This window comes from Lonchura striata, chromosome 1 (assembly GCF_046129695.1).
Source record: "Lonchura striata isolate bLonStr1 chromosome 1, bLonStr1.mat, whole genome shotgun sequence".
NCBI lineage: Eukaryota > Metazoa > Chordata > Aves > Passeriformes > Estrildidae > Lonchura > Lonchura striata.
The window spans coordinates 20974917-20997872 of record NC_134603.1 but is presented as its reverse complement, the minus strand read 5'-3'; the positions used below and the strand labels follow the sequence as shown (position 1 = coordinate 20997872).

General features: G+C 36.1%; 1 protein-coding gene across 1 annotated transcript in view; it reads right to left on the bottom strand.

The window, feature by feature from the left end:
* Window positions 1-22956, bottom strand: part of UBR5 (ubiquitin protein ligase E3 component n-recognin 5) — an 87595-nt gene that overhangs the window by 42487 nt on the left and 22152 nt on the right. Inside the window, exons 6-16 of the mRNA XM_021529445.3 lie at window positions 22587-22776; window positions 20754-20913; window positions 14097-14246; window positions 11930-12141; window positions 7458-7574; window positions 7268-7378; window positions 6410-6564; window positions 4426-4543; window positions 3428-3612; window positions 2560-2669; window positions 512-624 (exon numbers count right to left, since the gene is read on the bottom strand). Of these exons, the coding sequence (XP_021385120.1) occupies window positions 512-624; window positions 2560-2669; window positions 3428-3612; window positions 4426-4543; window positions 6410-6564; window positions 7268-7378; window positions 7458-7574; window positions 11930-12141; window positions 14097-14246; window positions 20754-20913; window positions 22587-22776 (1621 nt within the window). The remainder of the gene's footprint in view (window positions 1-511; window positions 625-2559; window positions 2670-3427; window positions 3613-4425; window positions 4544-6409; window positions 6565-7267; window positions 7379-7457; window positions 7575-11929; window positions 12142-14096; window positions 14247-20753; window positions 20914-22586; window positions 22777-22956) is intronic.

Below are 22956 nucleotides of genomic sequence, written 5' to 3'. Positions count from 1 at the left end.
ACAAGGATTAAACAAAGGGATTTTCTGAGTAATAAATCAAATAACTTTATAATCATATTAATGAAGCGCTTAATTTCTAACAAAAATATTTATATTCTTTGCTTGCCAGAACATGAGATTCACCTAAATATTCTACCTATGTGTATGTAAAAGTCAGTCATAACAGGTGGAACCTTCACAATCTCACAAAACATGTGGGAGTTATTGCTCAAGACAACAAAATAGTATTTTGGATAAAACCACACCTAGTTTTTGTAATATTGTGGTTCAACTTAAAATACCAGAATTTTTTAAGATTTATCATGTTTTACTCACAACACAACAACTCTATTATTAGCATTACGTTATGGACAAATATAAACACAGCTAAAGTCATACTCATCAGAAACATTCTCAAGCATCCCTGAAAGTATGATTTTTTTTAAAACAGTTAGCTTATCTAAAAGAAAAACTCTTTTCTTCCCCCATCCCCAAAAACAGCAGGGCTGTGTATTTTAGATTTTAGACAAACCTTGCCAACAGGAACATTCTTAACATCTTCCACAAATACAACTTCCCTCAGAGACCACTGTTCTTCATTCACTTTCTCCTCCTCTTTTGGGGCAGGAGTAGATCGTCGTCGCTCTGAGACAAAAAAGTTAGCACCAAAAAGAAACTTGACATACTTAATCAAAGCATCAAAATGCAATGTTTAATAAACACCAAGCCTTTCCCCCCAAAAGATTATCAGCAGTCAAATGTAGAAATTAAGAAGAGGTTAACAAGAATAACACTTTCAGAGTCACAGCTACCAAACAAGTATATCATGTCACTTGTTACAGTGAGCTCATGGGCATTCTGTCCCCCCTTCCCCGGGACCCTGTGACTGATCAGATAACCCTGGACCCCTCCTTCCTGCCCCAACGGGGTTGGCGGAGAGCCAGGGAAGCCCCCCCTGTCCAAAGTCTATATAGACCCCTGACATTTCCTGTTTGTTCTCTTTTGCCCTGCTCTCCCCTGGACACTACAGAATAAAGAGAGCTGAACCAACATATACTGGGGTAAGAGCCTCTTTTGGAAATCTTTGCCATCTCCTGATATTCCTCCCCTCACAGCCTCGGACCTCTGGGCTAGCCTGATATTCAGGGGGCTGTACAAGGTGGGGAACATCAGTCACTTTTATGTTTTTCTATGGATTTTGAAAATAATAAAGCCTATATGATAAGCAAAGCAATTTTAAAGATATTTAAGAAAAATAATTAGACTACAGTATTTTTTAGAATTTTAAATAATACAGTAACTAGAAAGAAGTTAAAAAGCAAAGACCAAGTCCTGCTTTGGCAAGGCTCTCATACTCGTGGCGATAAATGAAATGGCTGACACTGAGAGAACATTCAGTCACCCCTGCTACAGTGCTTTGTATCAACCTTACAAGAAGTCTGCTTGCCTACCACATATGGATTACTTGGTAAACTTCTAGAAGAGGCAAAAATAGCTATTTGGGCAAATGGCAATTGCAATACAGTTAAATTTGCTGCAGACTTTATTTGAACAGCAACTGTAGTACACTCAGAATCAAATCTATATACATGGCTAAATTAACACTGACAAGAATCTTTAATCTTCCAAGTTGAGTATATAGTGTAATTAATACTATCAACATATTTAATGTAAGAAGCAGAGAACTTCTAAGCTAATTGCACAGTTAATTCCAAACACTAGTTCAAAAGCCCAAGCAAAGTTGTAGTCAGTGGGAAATTACAGCTGAATGAACTGCAAAAGAAATCAATAGTAAAAGACTTCCTAGAAAAATTAGTGAGTACTGAAGATCTGAGCAGATGAGATTCTCGGTCACTGCAAAAGGCCATTTGAGTCATTAGGTCAATGCTGCTTAAGACTTGCAGCTTGTGAACAATTAGAAGAATAAGCTGCAGAGAGAAGATTTCTTCAAATGATAGCATGGTAGTTATATTTTATAAATTTATGTGTTTAAATTGAGAGAAATAATGCTTAAGGAGTCCAGCTACACAAATTTGGATGTAGCCTTTCAGATTTTTAAGCACAACTTGTACTATTGAAGCTTCCCTAACTGCTTTTGTATGTTAGTAAATAATGTCTCATTTTAGACATTTTCTGTAATAGATACAAACTACTGCTTTGTGCAGTGACTTTCAACTACAAGGCAAGCTGTTCAGCAGCAGCTTAATCTTTAAAGAATTCCAAAACAAGTTCAACTTCCTGGCTACAAAGAAACTCATGATCACATTGCAACTAAAAATAAATTTATCTTTAGAATTTCCTCTTGATCACCTCCTGAAAGATACTTTTGATTCTGAGAACTGTTACGCTTGCACAGATACACCTTACTTCGAGGAGTCACTGTTTATACATTTATTTAACACTGACAATTCACAGATTATTCAAAGTCTATTACAAAAGCCTTTACTTACACTGCAGTACAGACTGACAGACCAAAGGATTCTGTAATTAGTACAGAATCACCATAGAATTGCCTTTTATGGAAAATTCTTATCTACATAATTATTTATTTAAGTTTACTCTGAGCTATACATTACTTACTGTATGGCATTGATGCACTGCTTGCTATTGAAGATGCATCACTACAAGTGGAAGCTGGGGATGGTGGAGGACCCATCTCAGTTTTCACTGGTTCCTGTTTGCTTTCAGGTCTAGAATAAAAGTTAGTACTCAGAAATGAAGGAAGAAAAAAGTGTAATTTTTTCTGTAACAATGGACAAAGCACCAGTGTATCCCAGCATTGTTCCTTTAACAATACCTTAAAGAAGTAACTCCACACTTGTGAACAACCATCCTAACTGACAAAGCTATAAACCTTGAAGCAGGGGATGGTACAATGCTGCTTCATCAGGGATTAATTTTTTAACATTAACTGAGCATAAATACACTATTACAGAAAATAAACTTCAAATGAGCTTCATTTAAGGAAAGAAAGAATTATTAGCTTTATACAGTAACCTGGAAACTCTGAAGCTGCTAAATATTTTCAAGCTTTACTTGAAATTGTTTAAATCTGAAACATTTAAATGGCAACTGTCAACCCAAAAGATTGTTTTTTTTCCCAAACTATGGAGGGGCTGAAACAGATCTGTTTAATCTCATGAAGAGCCAGGGAACAGCTGGTTCCATTTTCAGCTATTAAAATATAAAATCTTGGAAACCTTATGAAACACTGTAGGCAAGCCTTTATTTAATACTCCTGCATTTCACATGTATGTACTGCTTTCACAGAAGTGAGACACCCCTCCTGCAGTAAGCATTTCTGCACATCTAGCCAAGTACCTCATAAAGATCACAAAAATTTTCAAAATTACAAAAATCTGACCTTCCTTTTCTATTATTACTCCCAAGTTCAGGAGAGTATCACACGAACAATCTACATGTACGTGCACGTGGTCTCCACACTTACTTTGCCTCGGTAGTTTTGCTGGCCTTCTCCATGTTTTTCAAGCTCTCAGGGGACCGAAGCTGAAATCGACAGCTGTCATTCATGTTCCAAACAGATTCCATAAGCACACCAACTTTAGGAATTCCAGCACTGATTGAAAAAGCAACTGCTCCAGCATGATAGAGGGGGTTATTTCTTAAACACACCTACGGACAGAAATATTTATTTCTATGAGAAAAATTAATTTTACTGAGGGAAAGCAGAGATACATTATTTTCTTGGTGGCATATGCAGTAGTCAAAACAGAAAACTTGTGTATCAGGTGAAGAGGAAAGTCAGCATTATGTACAAAAAAAGAAACTGTTGTGAAAGCAACAGCTTTAGCATTGAAAGTGTTTAATGTATAATATTTAGATGCTCAACCACAAAAAGAACAATTAATCCAGTAACAGAGACTCATCAATGTGTCAATTAGAATGGTTTTGGAATAAAAAAAAAATGTGCTCCCTGAGAAAGGGCTGCTTTGTCTCATATTAGTTCTAGTACTTATCAAAAAAAACCCAAAAAAACCTCTGTATCAGTTATTAGTCTTTTTGGTAAAGGCTTCAAACCAAAGGTCTATCACACTGCAAAAATAAATCAAACCCAGACATTAATACTGCAGGCATTTAAATGCCTCATCATTTACAAAGCTATTTGTTCTACAGAGAATTGTATTTCTATACTTACTTTCTCTCAAAATACAGAATCAGTAAGTAAGTTAAAACAGAAGTACTTTGCACGAGTACAGCTTGTTCTTCTGTGTAGCAAGAGTCATACTCATAGAACAGCAACAATATTAACAGGACACAGTCACTGACAGCCATATAATTCAAACATACTAATTTAATTTCCCATTATTGCTATCATTTTTGTTCATAACTTATTGTGCTAATTAATTTTGTTATGTTTTTTTAAGAGCATGTTGTAAGCTCATCATATAGCATGGTAGAAGTGCTACTGATGACAGCTGTACTTGCCTGGGTTCCAACAGTTATGTTTGGCATAGAGGAGATACCAGCACTAGACTTCGGCTTTTTATTTTTTGCTCTGGCCTTTTCTAGCATTTTCTTCCTTTGGCTGAAAGGAACTACACCCCTGTGGAAAAAATGCATGTTATTTTAAAAAGGCTGTGAAAGAAAAGCTTTGAACAATTTTTTCCTTCTGCTTAACGTAATCATGAGCAAACATTCACGTGTGTGTACCACCTTCTCCAAAATCTCAAAGCACTGCAGAAATGTCTTCTTTTTCCATATGTACCCCAACTTTCCATATTCATCTCGACTACCCCAATTTATACAGAGGAGGAGGAGGAAGAGGCATATGACTTATTTCATTGCCAAACGGCTTTCCTTCCTGTCTGAAGTGCTGCAAACCTCTGTCACAAGTGGTATACTCCAGTCACAGCTTTCAACACGCAGCTTGCCTCTCTGAACTTGAGGATATCTTTCTCACAACTAGTGATAATTTCCAGAATTTGCAACCTCTGGGGAACATGATTTTTGTTTCCAAATTCTAAAAGCCTGTCTTTCTGTCTGGGTACATGGCAGAAGGAGTCTGGGGCTCTTACAACTGACTTCCACTGCAATAGGGGGAAAAACCCACTTTTTTTGTACTTGGATCTGCTCGGTTTAGTTGAAAATCATGCCTGCATACACAGTTAAGTATTCTCATTATTTCGATATTACATGATTTAGTCAATGGCTTATACAGTTAGAAGCTTTGAATCAAGAAGCTCCTTCATGTTAGGCAAAACATAAAAAGCATCAGTCCTGTGAAACACTGGAAGTTGGAATCCTGTCTCATGTACTACAGATCACTGTAACTCGGACTATCAAGAGCAACAGAAGAATCAATTGTCTGCATCAATCTGGTAGCATAAAATCACCACGGCTGACATTTAACCAGAAAAAGACATGTTGCATCATAAATTGCCTCTGAAGACTACATATAAACACTAGTAAGTATTTTTGCATTTTGCACAGATTATTCCAGTAAATATACATGGTTCTAACAGCCAATTATCTCCAATGCTACAGCTTAGCAGTATCTATATGATGAGTAATTAAAGTATGCCATGTCAGCCATGACATAATGAAAGAGTCAAGAACCAGAAGTTTACAAATCTAGATACAGGTCTACTTAAATGTTTTCCAGAGTTAATAGAATTTAATGAGAAAGCTGTTTCATAGTATTAATTTTCAATGCTCTCATTTCCAGCTCATCAGTGAGTATTGAGCTCATCCATGCCTCAAAGCTACTTGAACTTTAGGCATGATACATAATGCAATGACTCCTGACACACTGAAAAATAATGCATGCTGACAATGCATTAGTATTACTCAATTAATTCACTTAAATTAGAAACTCATTTCAGAGCCCTTTTGAAAGAATTATTTTTGAGCATTTGTTTTTTGCTTTGTTTTGTTTGGGTTTTTTTGGTGTAAGCTTCTTAATATTTGAACTAACATTTCATATTTTATGTCTGAAAGGGTTATATTTTAACAACAAACTTCAGAGGGAGCGTTTGATGTTATTTCCCCCTTCTTTAAGATTTAGACCACAAACTAACAGACCAAATCTTCTAACAGAGTGAGACCAAGGAACATCAACCTCATACGTGAGTAAGTTTGTTCCATATTTATAATCTGAAAGACCCAAAAGGCATAGAGATGATTATTTTCTGATCCTGTGTAGTACTGATAGATCTGAATGCTAAAGCACTTACACACATCTCCTAAAAGAATGACCTTATTCTGTTACAAATGTCATAACTGGATCCAAAATCTTTAGGCATTAAAAAAGACAATAAATATATTTTATAAAGGGAACCTAAGATCAAGAGCAGATTTACCAAACTCAGAACAATGGTGGTTCAGTAGTTTTGCAATGCTTCTTGGAGCCAGAGACATGAAGACATGCAGAACATCCAAACTGTTGTACACACACACAGTATTTACTTACCACCAATACAAGTTGTTCTCTAGTTGAGCACATGTGTAAAGAGCACAACAATGTAAAGAAACAATCCGTTCTCCCTGAAGCTCTGAGTATGTCTGTGCAGTGTGTTCTAATTTAGAGGCTACAGAGCTTAAAGTTTCATCTACCCATGTAGCAACCTAAGGGAGAAGGAAAGAAAGGAACAGAGAAGGTAGAGGGAAAAAAAAAAAAGAAAAAGAAAAGTGGAACATCAGTTGCATCTTTAATGTAATATTTACTGGTTTTGGAATGGGGGGAAAAATGTATCACAAAACAAATAAACAATTATATTCCTCGGAAACTTATCCCCTACCACCTTTCTTTCCCCAGAAGAGAGCATTCCAGAATTGCTTTCCCCTTTATTTCCTCAACCTTAACAAAAAAGGTTGAAAAAAAAAACAAGAAACCTGTCATAAAGTATATGAATGTGCTGGTATCTTTACCAAATCAATTTAAAGTTCACTCTAACTAAACTGAAAAGCATATTTAGCTAACTTACTTTACATCACTGAAAGTGTCAATGTCTAGTTTTTCTACTAAATCTCTACAGAACATTAACAAGCTTCTCTAGTCTCAAACCAGAGTCAGTTTCTACTCTAACAGCAAAAAGTCAAGCACTTCATATAATCAGGCAACCTTTTCACTGTTGCAACTCTAAATCTGATAGATATCTTTTTTAAAAACTTGTTGCATTTCATGGGGAGGAAAGGAAAGGAATGAGCAAATGAATTGAGTACTTTCTGGTGCAGATGAAGCTGAAGAAACAACAACTCTACACTACACTGCAAGCAATTGAAGAAAACCCGGCTTTGTCAAATTCAGCAGCCAGCAAACATTTCATACCTTGTTATTTTCCGTGGCAACAGTTGCTCTAATACTATTTGCAGAAAGAAGCACAATCTTTTCATTGGTTAACCCCAAGAACATGGCTCGTGGATGATGTAGCGAAGGATTCTTCAGAAACAAAAAAGTATTTTAGATATTCAAAGCATATAAATAATTCTGAAGGGGAATATTTAAAGCTATACAGTACCTGTGCATTTCTGTAAGGTTCTGATTCACTCCACTTCCACTGATAGAGTTCTCCTTTACTGCTAACAGCCACGAGCTCAGAATATAGAGCTCCAATAGAAATAAACTTTGTTCCATCCTACAAGCACAGAAATATGAAGTCTAAGACAATGATATTATAAATGCATCTATAAAAACATATAAATGCAAAAAAATGACCTTGAAATTTTTTTTCAGAGCATCCCTGAATGCTAAACCTGAAAATAAAGATATATCCAGATTGTCTCAAGATCAGCATGTCTCTTCACACAAAACATCATTGTTTCTGATGAAGCAAGGGAATAAAGAAAGGTATTATTTCCAAGACCTTTAGCAAGAACATACACATGGCAATTAACTTGTATGGTTTATTAAGAGCTTACATGGTGCTTTAAGAGCACAACACTGCTCATAAAATTAGAGATGAGATCTCTTGACTTGTGACATTGAAAAACATTCTGCTTGAAATTCTGGCTGTTTGAAATTAACAAAAAAGCAACATAATTCCACTATTCCATTACTAAGTATAGTCAGGAATATATCTTCCAAGCTACCCAAGAAATCAATTATCAAATTCATTGTTTCATCAGTTAAACCACTCTTATCTTGCACTTCTGAAAGTAAGTAACGGCAAACAAAAAATGTCAAGTTTTAAAAAAATTGGCATGCTATGTCTCAATAATGCATCATTATAACCTGACATGCTGGAAGAGTTTCTAATTCTTCATTATTCCTCTTGCCCTTTTCTCCTTTTCAGTATTTTATCAAAACTCATATGGTGTTTTTCTACTACTTACATAGCATCAGTTTGTTTATTTGCTTCATCATATACCTACAGGGGCCTCAGATGTCCTCCCTCTTAGATTGGGTAATGTATCAATGCAACTATACAATGTTACAACCTCACTTTTAAAAATTCCTGTTCCTCCTTGCATTGAAACTGATCTCAAACTGCAGATAATTTGAGTGATTTCACAAAACATTAAATTCTGTTTACTGAGAAACATTTGTAACATTTCACCACTCCTCAGCAAGTGCAACTATAGGACAAACATGTTCCTTCTGAAGTTCCATTCTACTAATAACTCAAATTTTTCTTCCACTTACAGCTTCACAAAAAAATGAAAAAAAACCCTGATCTGAGAGAAAAAATAGATCTGAAAGATGATACCTTGTCTTCTCTGCAGTGGTTATCTCCCCAGATTAGTACCTTTAACTGACTCTCAGATTACAATACACCATGTTTAAGTACTTCAGCCATCGGAGGGGAAACTGAACTCCGTCAGCCAATAAAAAAGTCCCATTATCCAGTACATTTACCTATCCTCTAAATTAGGAGACTTTTCACCACAGAAATTTAAAAGTGGAAACATTTTTAGTTTGGTACATCTGGATTTACACTATTTTTTGTTTTACTGTTTTCATGCCCAGAAATGTGTGTTCCAAAAGACGTGAATGTGTCCTTAAGTGACACAGGATTCATTCAGTACAGAATGAATTCAGTACAGCTCTTACCAAATGCTCACCAATATTTTGGGAAAAAGAAAAGCAGCAGGAGGAAAGGATAGAAGCAATCATAAGCAATTCTCTTTCATAACCTGATAAGAGTCTCTAGAGTTCATTAAATCATTAGAGAACTATTTTGTTCTGGAGGGCATCTACCAACATAGCAAAGAAGTAACACAAATACTAATCCATGTCATGACTATTAATACATGCCATGGCATAAACATTGCACATTCTGAGAAAGAACTGTCATCAGAACCTACTGTAGTCTAATGAGATGCATCTCTACTTCATCAGCATACATGAATCTTCAGAAGTTAGCTGGCCTAATGCCTCAGAGTTGAGTAGGAAAAGCAAATATTTTTTGCTCCAAGACACTCTCATTTTGACTTTTCATCTTGATATCATATCTTTTAAAAACAATCTGCTTTGTACCAGAAGCTGAATATTAGAGAGACCTGCCAATCAAATTTTTTCTCTCCCTTCCATCAAAATATTAGCAGTTGTGACCTAAGTGCTTCAGGATCAATGTTGCATTCACCTCCAGAGGGCCATTCAACAAACTGCCCAAAGTATCTTGAAAATACAAAGAGAAGAAAATTAAAACACTAGTAACAGAAGTGCAGCTGTAAGGGTGTCAAAGATGCAAGAACAACACAACAGCTCTGTTTCTGTAAACCTGAGACTCCTGTTCAACTACAAATCCTGATTTCAGACCAGGGAAATTAACGCACATTAAGATGATGCAGGCTACTGACAAAATCTTGGTATCTCAAGCAGAACAGACCTATTAGAAAATACTAAAGGCTTGGTTTGCACCTAAATTACAATCAAGCAGGGAAAGACCAGCCCGACTTGCCATTACTACACTCCAATACACATGGCTCTGATACATGTGGCACACAGTTGATACAGTGCAAGTGCAGACTGACAGTACTACAGTGTAACAAGATTCCAAATATCAGAAGAATGTACTTCAGTAGTTGCTGAAGTTTATTTGGTGGAGAAAATTCAGTACCTGAGCAACACATGTCTATACACTGTCATTCTCAGACTGCTGGTGAAACTGATGCACTTGGGAGCACGATCAGCTTTCCTAAAGTTTCACCCATGCCTCCCAGGTTGGTAATTCACCTCCCACAAACAAAAGTTAACCACCTTCATCACAGCCTTCTACAGAGTTTTGTCCCAAATGCTAGAGGTCAAAATAATGAAAAACAAACATGACTGGTGTGCTTTCACTTGCCCCCTAGCTTACTGTCTTTTCCAGTAATCTTTCAAAACCCCCTTCCTATTTTCCAAAATGGAAGAAACATATGAACTGACCTCTCTGCTAAACCATCTCCCTCAGGATTTTCCCCCTGAAGAATTTCTGTTGGAAAATACTACCAACAAAAATTCATGACAACAACTTCTGTTACAGAAGGAAAAGACACAGAACTATTTCTTATGAATGTTCAGCTGAAAGAAATGATAGAAAGTTTAATTACTTTTGAATAAAAAGGAAGGCCTTTCCAGTAAGACACCTTCATTTAACTGGCAGCACGGAAGCTGGGGTTTATATGAGTGCATATGCAAACAGGTAAGTGGGAAGCAGTTCAGTATATATAAACTGCACAGGCATCCAGTTAGGTATCACAGCAAAACAAACAAAAGAACCCCACACTAGTAATAATGGCCATAGTAACATTACCAAAACAAAGATGATGAGTCAGTATTCCAAATTTAAACTAAATTTATTCACTGATGTTAAATTCCTGGAATGTGCCTCTACCAAGCTAGATTTTCTCATTCTAAGCTAGGGAGACAAAAGCTGCCAACTTTGCCTGACAGAGAAGTTCAATGTTAATAGATAAGGAAAAACAAAACAAAACCAACAACAAACCCAAAACAAACAAAGGAAAAACACTTTAGACGTAAAATATCTGGTAGAGAGCAACTACTAGATAAACATTCTTTTTAGATGTCAATTCCTCAGTCTGAATGCTCAGAAGACGACTATTGCATCTAAAGTCGTGCTGCTGTTAGCAGAAATAAGCCTCTACATTCACATCTGTTTTCAAACTTTCTATCTAGATTTAGTCTGAAATGAACAGAGACAGAGAAAGTGTGAGAAAGTGTGACTGATCAAAAAAGCAACCTCACAGATCCCATGGACAGACAGAAATGGGAACACTAGATCAAGTCAATGAAATTTGGTCTACTAAACATAGATGATCACTTCCATTACTTAGGAAGCTTTTTGGTTTGGTTGGTTGGTTTGGGTTTTATTTTATTTAGGTTTTTAAAAACTCATCTCCCCAAACATTTAGGTAGTTCACAAAGATAATGACCACAGATATTCCATTACCAACATATAGCTAGTGTTTCTACTACTTTTATCTCCTGCAGTTATTACTTCTTGCCTTGGAAATGGAATTAAGGTTATAAAGAAAAACAGCTAATCAAAGCCAAAGGATTTTGAAGGAGCAACCAAGTTACTGATCAACTCAAAACACAACTGCAAATAAACGCAAATTTTTACTACTGTAGTTTAAAAGGCCAATCCACTCAAACTGAAAGTGTCTCTAGGAAAAATAATGCTTATCAAAAAATGCTGCCTTGATGAAGCATAGTTTAGATTGTTTCATGAGTTTCCTACTGGCAATTAAATGCCTTGAGCACCCAAATAAATAAAAGAAGGAGAAAACCCTAAGCTTCATGATCTACAGCAGTATCTTGAAAATACACAGAGAAGAAAATTGAAACAGTAGTAACAGAAGTGCAGCTGTAAGGGTGCCAATGATTGTGTGTAATTAAACTAAGTGTATAATAAGGAATATGCTTTATTACATTATCTCACAAAACTAAGACATCATAGTCAAAAAGGCAACTCACAGTATTTATTCAGAAAAAAAATAAACAGATCAATTGCACAGCATGCAAATAATAGAGTAAACAATTCCATACCTTATCTGGCCACCACTGCAAGTCTTCTCCTAAAGAAACAGGACTTTGAACAGGTGTATTCTTCTTGTCCAGGTTTGGTTCCCCTTCCTTACTTGTTGAGCCTCTTTCATTATCAAATGAGGCTCCATCAAGCCACCTTCGTTCACGCAAACGTAAAACGGACTCACGTTCACGCAACAGCTCAGAGTCTCTCTCTAAGGGAAGAAGGAGAACTGGTATGCAATTGGGTCACACCAGTGGGATAAAAGTAAGCCACTCTCTAGTAAAGACCCTTTAGGATGCAACTAACAGCAGTTTAATCTACTCACACAGATTAAAAATATAGTCCTGACATGCAACATTCAATATATTTACTCATACAAGAAATGTACTTTAGAATCGCTAAACATAAAATAAGCTAGAAATAAAGGCTTACAGTTTTGTGTACTATGAAAAAATGCTAGAGAAATTTCACTTACATCCTAAGAGGCCAAATACATTAAACATTTCTATTTAAAGTTTTCTAGTACAATATGCAGTTTTGTAGTTTTATCAGTGTAATTACAACAATAGAAGACTCTTAAGTCTATACAGTCTGTCAGATAGCTTTATGCAAACCAAAAAAAGAGTATTTATTAGAGAGTTTCACAGCAACTTTTCCAGAAAAAACAGTAATTTGAAAAGGTCAAAGAAAGCATTAAAAAAAGCTCTCATACATGTTTGATAATCCAACCCCTTTTGTTTAAAGCAATATTCTATAGGACTGGATTTAATAAATTAAAAGTGTATCTGCTTTGAGTAGATTAAATGAAAACTTTTCAAGAGTCAGACAAGTTTTTAAAAGGATCCTCACAGAAAAATGTTCCTTACCAAAATGCTTGCCCTCCAACTGGCCTATAAACTGTCTAAAGCCAGTACTCTGCAGTTCGTTCATGCAGAAAAATTATTTAAATCAGGTAATCAAACTAACTTTCCACAAGTCAACTATGCATGGAAAACAAGGACTATGGAATTCGTGGTAACATCTTATATAGAATAACCTCTTACATAGAATAACCTTAGAAAAGGAAAAGAAAAAAGGAATTTATAAGGAGTTAGATGCTGAATATTTGCACATGCACATAAATGCATTTAACCTATGAAGTACCTCACTTATGCTCACAAAAATCAACTGGAACTACATATACGAGATGACTGCATTATTATCTCATAGTTTCAATGGATTACACCAAGTCTTGGGTCTTTTGCTGTATTAGACAAATGGGAAAGTTTTTACATAAGCCAAACACGACAGCCTGTCTTACAGATGTATTCATATAAGTACCGTACTTACTTTCTAGCAAACATCACATTGACCCCTGTTATAATAATTTTGTAACAGAAACTTACATGTTCAGCAATTAATATATTAAAATATGTTCATGAAAGGCAACAAAACTGTACTAAATAAACAATCACACCAGAGATTGGATTAACAGTTTGGAAATACTCTAGGTATGTGTGGCAACAGCCTCAAAAAGATAAGAAATTGCTGCATGGTCTGTCATAAATTTTTCATGTGTATAATGCTTAAAAGAAAAAATGACCTAACACTGCTGAAGGAGGTTTTTATCACCTGCCAGTAGTTCTCCTTATCCAACTATAAAAATGCTTCAAAAAAGTAAAATTTAGATTTCTTCTCTCTCCTTGTTATCTAAAGTTCCTCATTCTGTTACAGTAAATTCTGTCATGGAACAACTAAGGAAATGTGAAGAAAAGTGTACAAAAAGCAACCCAAAAGAAAGAAAAAAGAAGAAGAAAACAAGAAAGTATTAAGAATGCTGCATGTCATTGATCATTACTATTTTTTGAGTCGAATTATATATTTGTATTGCCATCTGCATTAGTAGGTACATATACTACTACAGTTTAAAATAAACTTAACATGCAATAATTTTATAATACCTTGCAATGATCAACAATTACATTTTTAATATAAGACTTCTAATGTTGTTGCAGAACTTACCTGCTAACAGTCAGAATTCATTAATAATTTTGATGAGCAGCAGTCTACTTGTCTACTCTGTATTTGACAACATATCACAGTCTACTTTCACATTAAATGAGCATCTAAACCACCAGTGTGTACTATCACTAGCTTTTTCCACAGCAAACTAGTTATTACAAAGAAAAAAAGATGCAAAATTACCTCTGGATGAGCCTAGCCTGGAAAGTGATGAGCGCCGAAAGGATGGATAACCAAAGTAACTAATATCTTCTGAAAACATAGCATCAGCATCAATAATGACACTTGGGTGAGCAGAATGTATGTCAGCATCCAGAAGAGACATAAGATCCTCTATAAGAGGAGACAAGGGTCTTAAGTGAATAATCAGCTACTTAAAACATAATCTAGAGAGACCATCAACTAAACAAATATCAAAACAAAAAAAATCCTATCTATTAATTGAATTTCTGCTCTTCAGATTCACCAGTGCAAACTCATGTGCCTCCTATGCAGCCACATTTACAATCAAGCTTGGCGAACTAGTGAGCAAAAACCAGCTTCCCTGCAAAAACTGCCCTGTCACTTACCTAACTACATTTCCCAAACAAGACTTTCCCAAAACATATTGTTCTATATTCCAGAAATTCAAACATTTGACTGTCACTTGAAAGAACAAAGCACTAAAGTAAGATAGAGACATATACACACATGTGCACACACACTCATGCATGTGATGCAGAACTCCAAGTTGACCTAGAATGAAGGGAGGACAGAGCTGATGGAGAAAGGCAGCCTTCACACAGCCACATCTTTGATGCCAAAGATTGCAACTTTCTCCATGCAATGTTTCTATCAGAGAATGATGTACTCATTTAATTCACAAGCTAGCAACTTGCAGCTCTCAATACAAAGCTTTAAATGGCAGCTACATGAACAACAACAGTTATCTGGAAAAAGCACTATGTTTTAATACCATGCAGCTTAAAAAAAAGACCCAACCAAACCTAAAGGTTGAACTTAAATTAAATACTGCGACTGCCCTAGCTTCTATGTGAGAAAACTTCCGTTTCCCTGGAATAATGATCATCATTAAAATGCAAAACAATCTCATCCATTAACTAAACTAAACCTTCCATCCACACACAAAAAAGGCTGCTGGAAATTCATGCGAGATATTGATGGCCAGCAATATGAACTGCCAAGACTACTGAACCTGGCCACTATCTTGCTACAGAAGGGCAGTCCTACTTCCCTCCTTTATCCCTGTGGCAGGCACCTCCTTGGGACAAGGGTGGATTTCTAAATCTACAACTAGTGCATTCACCTGGCTTGAAACAGAAATTCACTGGGTTTAGAAGTAAGGTGCAGATGGATTTTCAAACTGACTTAATGGAATAATCAGAGCCCCAAAGGTGGAGCTTCACCACATGCTGCAAAGCTGACCAGACCCTACTGCTTGCTGCCAAAGGAAATAGCTCTGCCCTTCCCAAACCTTCAAGCAAATATGACTTTAAAAAAAAAATCAGCCTCCCAAGATTAGGTTTCAGTAGCCCATTCAGGCCCAAAAATCTCACCCCTATGGGAGGGAATGGCAGGATAGTGCCTTATGGCAGGAGGACAACCTCATAAGCTTAAAGCACCTGCTAAACTCTTGTGAGGCTATAGACAGACTCCCTTCAGGAAACCTAGAAGGAGCATGCAGAATTTCTGCACATCCAATTCTCAGCCTTCATCTCATAAGCATAAAACAAAACAGTGGCTAGAAAACAAGCATTTTTGACAGCAGAATCTGATTATTATGGGTCTTTTTCTCAGTGTCTGGAATGAATTGGAGGGAGGAACCGGAAGTAGAGGGTATCAAAAAACTAAAAAGGAGCCAGAAGTATTAATTCACTTAAGACTTTCATATGCCTGCACATCAGAATATTCACCCTTGTATTTCTAAACTCTCATCTTTAGGAAATGTAACACATGCCACCGACTGTCCACAGAAAAACAGTGCTGCAAACCAGTGAGCACAGTGGGTTGAAGGCAAGACCTACATAAATGCTTTTTGCATTAATTAGGTAATCCACTTAAGTGTAGGCTGTGCTTCTAAAAGCACATCATCTGGGACTCCATAGTTCACACAGTACACTTTAGGAAGTCATCCATAACAGATTGCTTGGAAATCTTAAAAGAAAATTCACATTTGGCAAAAAAGCTCTATCTAAAACAATTCAGATCACTTAGAGTACCCTTATCCTTCCTGCTACTGGCTTTTCACAACTATGAAGTTGCAGTACACCTCACCTTCAGTGCCAACTTGTAAGTAACAGACTTTCAGAGCTGCGAACACAGACGAAATTCTATTGTATTTCTCAATATTGACATACTGCTCCCTTCTCCCTCATCCCACAACCATCTTTTCCTAGGTAAGCTCCAACCCCTCCATAGTCTAGCAACTAGTTTTGATATCTTCTGGTCAGTATCCAGGAAAATAAACTGCAAATAATTCTGATCTCTTTCTAGGAACCAAATTGCCCAGTACAGAAAAGAACCTTCCACCCTCATTCAAAATGGACAATACTGGTTTTTTTAAGGCAAGCTACGTAAGAAATCCTCTTGACAGAAAACACACACTAACTTGCGACATACACACACACACCTTCCACCAGGTCAGGCATCTTGACTTTAGCTGTGTTTCCAAAAAACAAAAGGGTAAAAATTCAAGTATCAGACGTAAGAACCAAAACTAGGTGGCTTTGGGCTAAATACGCATTAAGATGAGTAACGAAATGAAGCCTTTTCTTACCCTCTTATTTCAGCTTCAAATCAGATTTTAATTTTCTTCCAGTATTTCTGAAAGAGATCCCCCTTCTTCCATTTTCTATATCAGCAAAGAAAGGTGCTAAAACCAGTAGGGATAGGAGCCAAATCCACTCCCCTTCAAACATCACTGGAATTTTTTTAGCGCTGTGAAAACACAGATACTGCAAGGCTACATCCAGTTTAAGAATCCAGAGTTAAAAAAAACAAAACAAAACAAAAACAACAACCAAAAAAAAAAACAACTGACCAAAAAAACATTCTCTATGTCTTTATTTTCCTGCTCTTCAGACAAATACCATGGGATTATATCATTCATCTCTCGTGCTGTGTTAGACCAGAACCAGACTGCTCCCTTCACACCTAGGTGTGACACTTCTGATGAACCTATTTTTGTAAGAAAACATCTATGATTCACTACTAAATACCAAAGAAAATTGGAAGGAAAAGGATATTCAGTTCAAAGAAAACAAAACAACAACAACAAAAAAAAAAACCCATAAAAAAAAAAAAAAAGACCAAACCAAAAAAACCCTAGTTTTCAGTATGCACATAAGCAGCAATTCAAATAGCATTATCACCGGATTCATTAATTGAAGGCATTGCTTAGATCAATTCTAATCACAAGTCTCAAGTAGAGCTCTCTTGAAACCTTTTACCTTAAGGGGGCAATCATAAGTTCTCTCCCCTCTTCTGAGCTGCACACTTTTATGAAATATTCAAGTATTCAATGTGTTCAGTACCTCCTCCTCTTTCAAGTTTGGATTAAATTGGCAAAACTATGACAGTGAACGGAGAGAAACATTTGTTTTCGTTTCCTAGGAAACTAGACTAAAACAGAACTCCAGAATTCATTTTGGATAAGATAATATTTATTCAAAATATTACCCAACGTGAAGGTCACAAAAACAGAGAAAAAAAAAACACCGCAACAACAAAGAAAACCAAACCACAACAACAAAACCACAAAAAACCCCAACCCCATTATCTAATTGTTTTGCCCAAAGGCAAATCACTGAGCTGATCCTACACTAGGCTGCAGTTCCCACTCCCCTCACTGGAAGCCAGCATAGCAAGCCCTGCTGCAAAAACAGCCCATCTCTCCCCTCTGCAAAGCAGCCTGGATGTTGTCAAACCCACCTTTCACAAGTCCCACTAGCGAGAACCCACTGTACCACACAGAAGTTACTGAGCAAATACGCACTCCTCTGAACTGCAGAAACAACTTTTTAACATCTACAACACCTCTATTCCAACTATTAACAGAACATAAAACCGAAAAGAACCCTCTAATACAACGTGGTATGAGCCTCATAGAGGCTGTTGAGTCTTTCCTATGCTAAATGATCTTGTTCTATGTATTTTTACCTTGATTATTCTCCTTATGTATTTGTTATGAAACAAATGAACCTACACTCCTCTCTGCTAACTATCATAGAACAAAAGAAACAAGACTAGATTAGAGAAGCTAAAAATCAAAGTACACTGGATAAAAAAAAAATATTTAAGAGACACTCTGTAGCAATCTGTACAGAAAAGTAACATTTTGCTCTTCACTTAAGACATTTTGAGAATTCAGGAAGGATTGGAACATATTTTTTGCTACCTCAAAAGAAGCCAGATGCATAACATTTACTATACTAATAATATCATGACAACGGATATATTAAAAAATTATGATCCATTAAATAAGAATATATTAATTTCACAGTACTTGGAAAGTATCTCAGCTTATTAATGATATAATGTTTTTTAATTATATGTAAAGTGCTTTTAAAAATTTCTCTATCTTGGAAAGCTTAGAGAAGTAACCCCTAAATTTAAGAGTCACAAATCATCAGACATTCAGAAGGCAGAAAGACAAAATTAACATATGCTTTTAATTGAAATGCAAGAGCTTCAAAAGTCCAGAGGCAAATTCTGTCTTCTTGCTTTGTTTGTGCTTAAAATGAGAATCAAAAAGCTTTAAAGCATAATTTGGCGTATTTTTAAAAAAGGTTCTTTATCTTTCGGAACAATACAAAAGCCTAACAACTGAATGCATATAGCATTTATCAGTTATCCACAGTTTTCTCTGATGATGTTATAGTTCCAAAAGGCCATCCAGAGGTGAGATGACGAGTGAAAGCAAGAAGACTGCAAAGTTTCTAGAGCAAAAAATGCTTTTAAAAAGAGCTATAGGCAACTTTCTCTGGCCATTTGGTTTTCCTGAAAACTAGCTTGCATGGTCACATGACACAAGCAAAGCTGCTAATTTTTACTAATTAATGTTTCAACACTAGAGTTATGACAGCACTGCCTAGTGTCCAGCTAGATTTCTCAACAGTTCAGATACCAAACTAATTTCTGTGCAACAAACTGATTTTCACCTGTAAAACTTAGGACAGAGAAGGCATGCACATTCTACAAGTCAGAAATTACATCTTTGAAGAGTGGCGTTAAGACAGATCAAGTGTCATTTCAGTCATCATTTCCATATCTTTTCCCATAAAAACTGGTAAAAAATTAGCCCAATTTCTCTGTGGGCTAAAACAGGGGGAAAACCTAATTTTAGGACATTGCAATCCCTTACAGGAAATTTACTTTGAACACAGAAGAAGATTTAAAGATTAAGCCAAGGAGAAACATTTTTTTGGACATCCAGCGAGGATAGTGACACTCTGCATATTACTTTACCTATCTCAAATTGATGAGACTCACAGACTGTACTGGAGGCACCTTCAAATAAATGTCACCAGTCACAGGTTGTCAGACAGTCCCTATTAATTGATCTTTAGGATCACAAGATGTACTCAGAGAACAATTAATGCTGCAGAAGGCTGGTTAGTATGGTTAAAAGGAGTAATTTACAGTAGAAGTTCCTAACTGTGATTTATCTTCTTAAGGTCAGTTCTGGAGGAATGCATTTGAGTATGCTTAAGACTAAGAAGTGCTTTGAACACTTGGAAACTTCAGAGAATTAACTTCCTCCAGTGCATCTGTCTAATGTTATTAAGCTGATCACTAAAAAGTAAGACTGAGATTAAAACTTTTTCACCCCTTTCACCAAAAGAGTCTTGATTCTACAGCAAAATAAAGACGCTTGACAGATGCAACTAAAACTAAAAGAAGCAAAATGAAATGCAAAGTTTTTGTTGCAGAAATTTAAAAAAAAAAAACATTCTCTAATCACATGACTGAAGATAAAGATGGACGAAGCCCATGAACCTTCCTGGTGAACCAGATGAGCAGAAAGAAAAAACCAAAGCACAACCCTTCATTAGAACAATATCAAAACATCATTTTGACACACAGAAGAAAAGCTACCAGGTAGTCAGAATTCAGGTATGCTCTTTTCACGCAGTGCAACTAACACAACTCTGGATTTGGCTGCTGTTTTCCAAACTGTTCACTCAGGAAGAAAAGATTGCCTAAATTATTTAGCCAATGCAAAAGAAGATTCAAAGTCTTTCATAAAGAGCAATTTTATGGGACAGGCAGTATTTCAAAAACAGCTGCACTTATATTACAAGATTTTGCCATTATAGCCAGAACAGCATTTGTAAGGGGAACTTGAGATGAAGACTAAACCCTCAGTCTAACTGTAACCACTGTAAAGTGTTTTGCTCTCTATTAAGGCTTTTTGATTTTAAGAAAGCATGTAATTTTTGCTCTAAAAACTTATATGAATATTAAAAATATATGTTAGTAGTAAAAAACATGCAAGTCACTAGAAAGCTTTTACGAGCAAGCCACACAGCAGTCTCAGCATCTCACTGAGCAGCAAAATAGATGAAAGTAATGCTAGTGTTACAAAGCCTGGGATCCTAAAAGAATCCATAACTTTCATGCTCCCCACGACAGTATCAACAGTTGTTCTTCAGTGGCTATCCTAATCCCTCAAGATATCCCAGTCCATCTTTTGTTTTATACATTTTTAGACTTTGTTCCTATAAGCAAGAATTGTCTTTGCTGCGTACCTTGCACGGCACAGAGCTCACTGGCAGTACTTAAATACAGAAAAGTAAGAACACACTGGCATTTTTTCATCAAAAGTTGCAGGATACAAACCTCCAGGAAGATATGATTCACTTGCTGTGTCATCCCCGTCATCTCCATCTTCATCATCACGACTCAACAAATTATTTACAGCAAGGTTTACATCAAGATTTGTTCGTTGGAGTTCTCGAATAATAATACTTCTGGACTTCCCTTGTAAAACAACTTGTGCCTATAAGAGCAGAGTGAATTGGTTACTGGTCATTCTCAGATCACCAACCACTATTCATATGAAAATGCTTAATTCTAAAGAAAGTCTAATAAGAATCAAAAGTCAGTAACTGTACATACAGACACAAGCTCCTATCAATTTTCACAGTATCATGTACTTGATATCCAGCCTTCTCTCACTTCCAGTTGGGCCACTGAACTCCAGCTCTGGCACTAAATTTCCTAACAGAATCTTTGAATCTTAGAATCTACTTCTTGGAATGTTTAATGCTGCAGTTAAATAATAAGTAAAATCTGGTTTTGAGGGTTTCTGCATGTTTCTATAAAAGTGTTTAATCTTAGTGTGTCAATCAACAGAGCTGGCAATCAATTGCTGTGCCAAAACCACACCTCAATCCCTTTTATGCTGGTTTCTCTTTCCACTGCCCTTCAAACAAAACCAGTTTAATGACTCTATTTTCCTCATCATTATATTTCTAAATGCTTATCATCAGCACTTTCTGCAACACTGAAGTTTTTATTAACAAAGTGCAAATGCAGATAAAACCTCCCAAACTTCAGATGCAATGAATTCACAAAAAAAGAAACTCTGATTTATTCCACTGAGCCTAGGACTCAGAGCACTTTGTTTTTCCAGACTAGCCTCTACCAAATATCAGAGATGATAAGAGTTTTGAAAGATCAGAAACAAAAGAACATAAGACACAAGTACTGAGTATTTTCACAACAGAGTAAGAAAAAAGGGAGACATTCTAATAGCACACAAAGGTAAATTTTTTTGTCATAAACTTCTATGCCAGAAGTTTACAGATTTTTGAGACCTCCTAGAGTATACAGACCATCTGCTAAGTTCTTTCCCATTTTTCTGCTTTCAAGTTATCTCAAAAATGTTTTAGACACCTTCTATTTTAAAGGCAAACAAAGTACACTATCTAAAAAATAAAATTTTAAAAAAGGCAAAATATCACAGAAAGGGAAGTAAAGCAGATTAACTTTGGCCTAGCAACTAACATCTGTATGTCAAATGTCAACCAGCAACTAGTTCTAACCTAATAGTTATAATGCATTAACTAGTCACATACTTTAAATGTATTCTTTTCTTCAAATACAAAGGAAAATGTTTTAACAGACTTAACCTCTTCTTCAGACTTAAGTGAATAAAAAGGCAGAAGTAGAGCAATATAAACCCAACATTCATAAAAGTCACATTTATAAAAAATTAAGCAGGTGTCCATGAAGAAAAATTATCAGTATTTTAAAGAGGATAAATAAGTTTTATGTCTTTCATTTACAGCTGAAATGGATCATTCCTTCTATCAAACACAAAAAAATGTCAATCTGCCCTCCTTTATTACATTCCTTCAAGAAACTTAATTTGATACCATTCTCAAAGATTTTATTTTCTCACTAAATCTCCCCTCTGCAACCAAACATGGCCTTCCCCATCAAGATACCTTGTCTTGGGTGACGTTTGGAAAATGAAAATTCTAGAATCCAAGTCTATCACTTCCACTACACATTTAAGAATAAAACCAAGTCAGCTAAAGAAAGTCAATTTCTTCAATTGCATGCCATTACTCCTTGGAGAACAGGCACTACTACAACACATTCTGGTACACATGCTCTGAGAAACTCTCCAAGTTTTTGGCAGCAAGCAGTTTCTAGTTCACACACCTGTGAAATCAGTTCCTCTGGAATGACTGATGCTGGAATCACTGGTTGTGGTTGACTCCCCAGCAGTCCAGATCCTCTATCACGTCCTGTGCGTATAACTCTGGTCTGCCTTCGAGAGTCTCGAGCTCCAGCAGATGATCTACCAGAAGATCCTCCTCCACTTCCACCAACCCCTGAATTCCAGCGACTTCTAGAAGATTTAGATTTTTTTTTTTTGTTAATACAGCAGAATACTTTGGGGACTATTTCAAAAGTCTTTAATTTTATTATTAATAACTTACAAACAGCCCCTGAAAAATACTGCAGCTTGACTTCACAGACAAGTGCTATAAAAGTAACTCTCAAAACTAGAAAGAACAAGAACACCAGG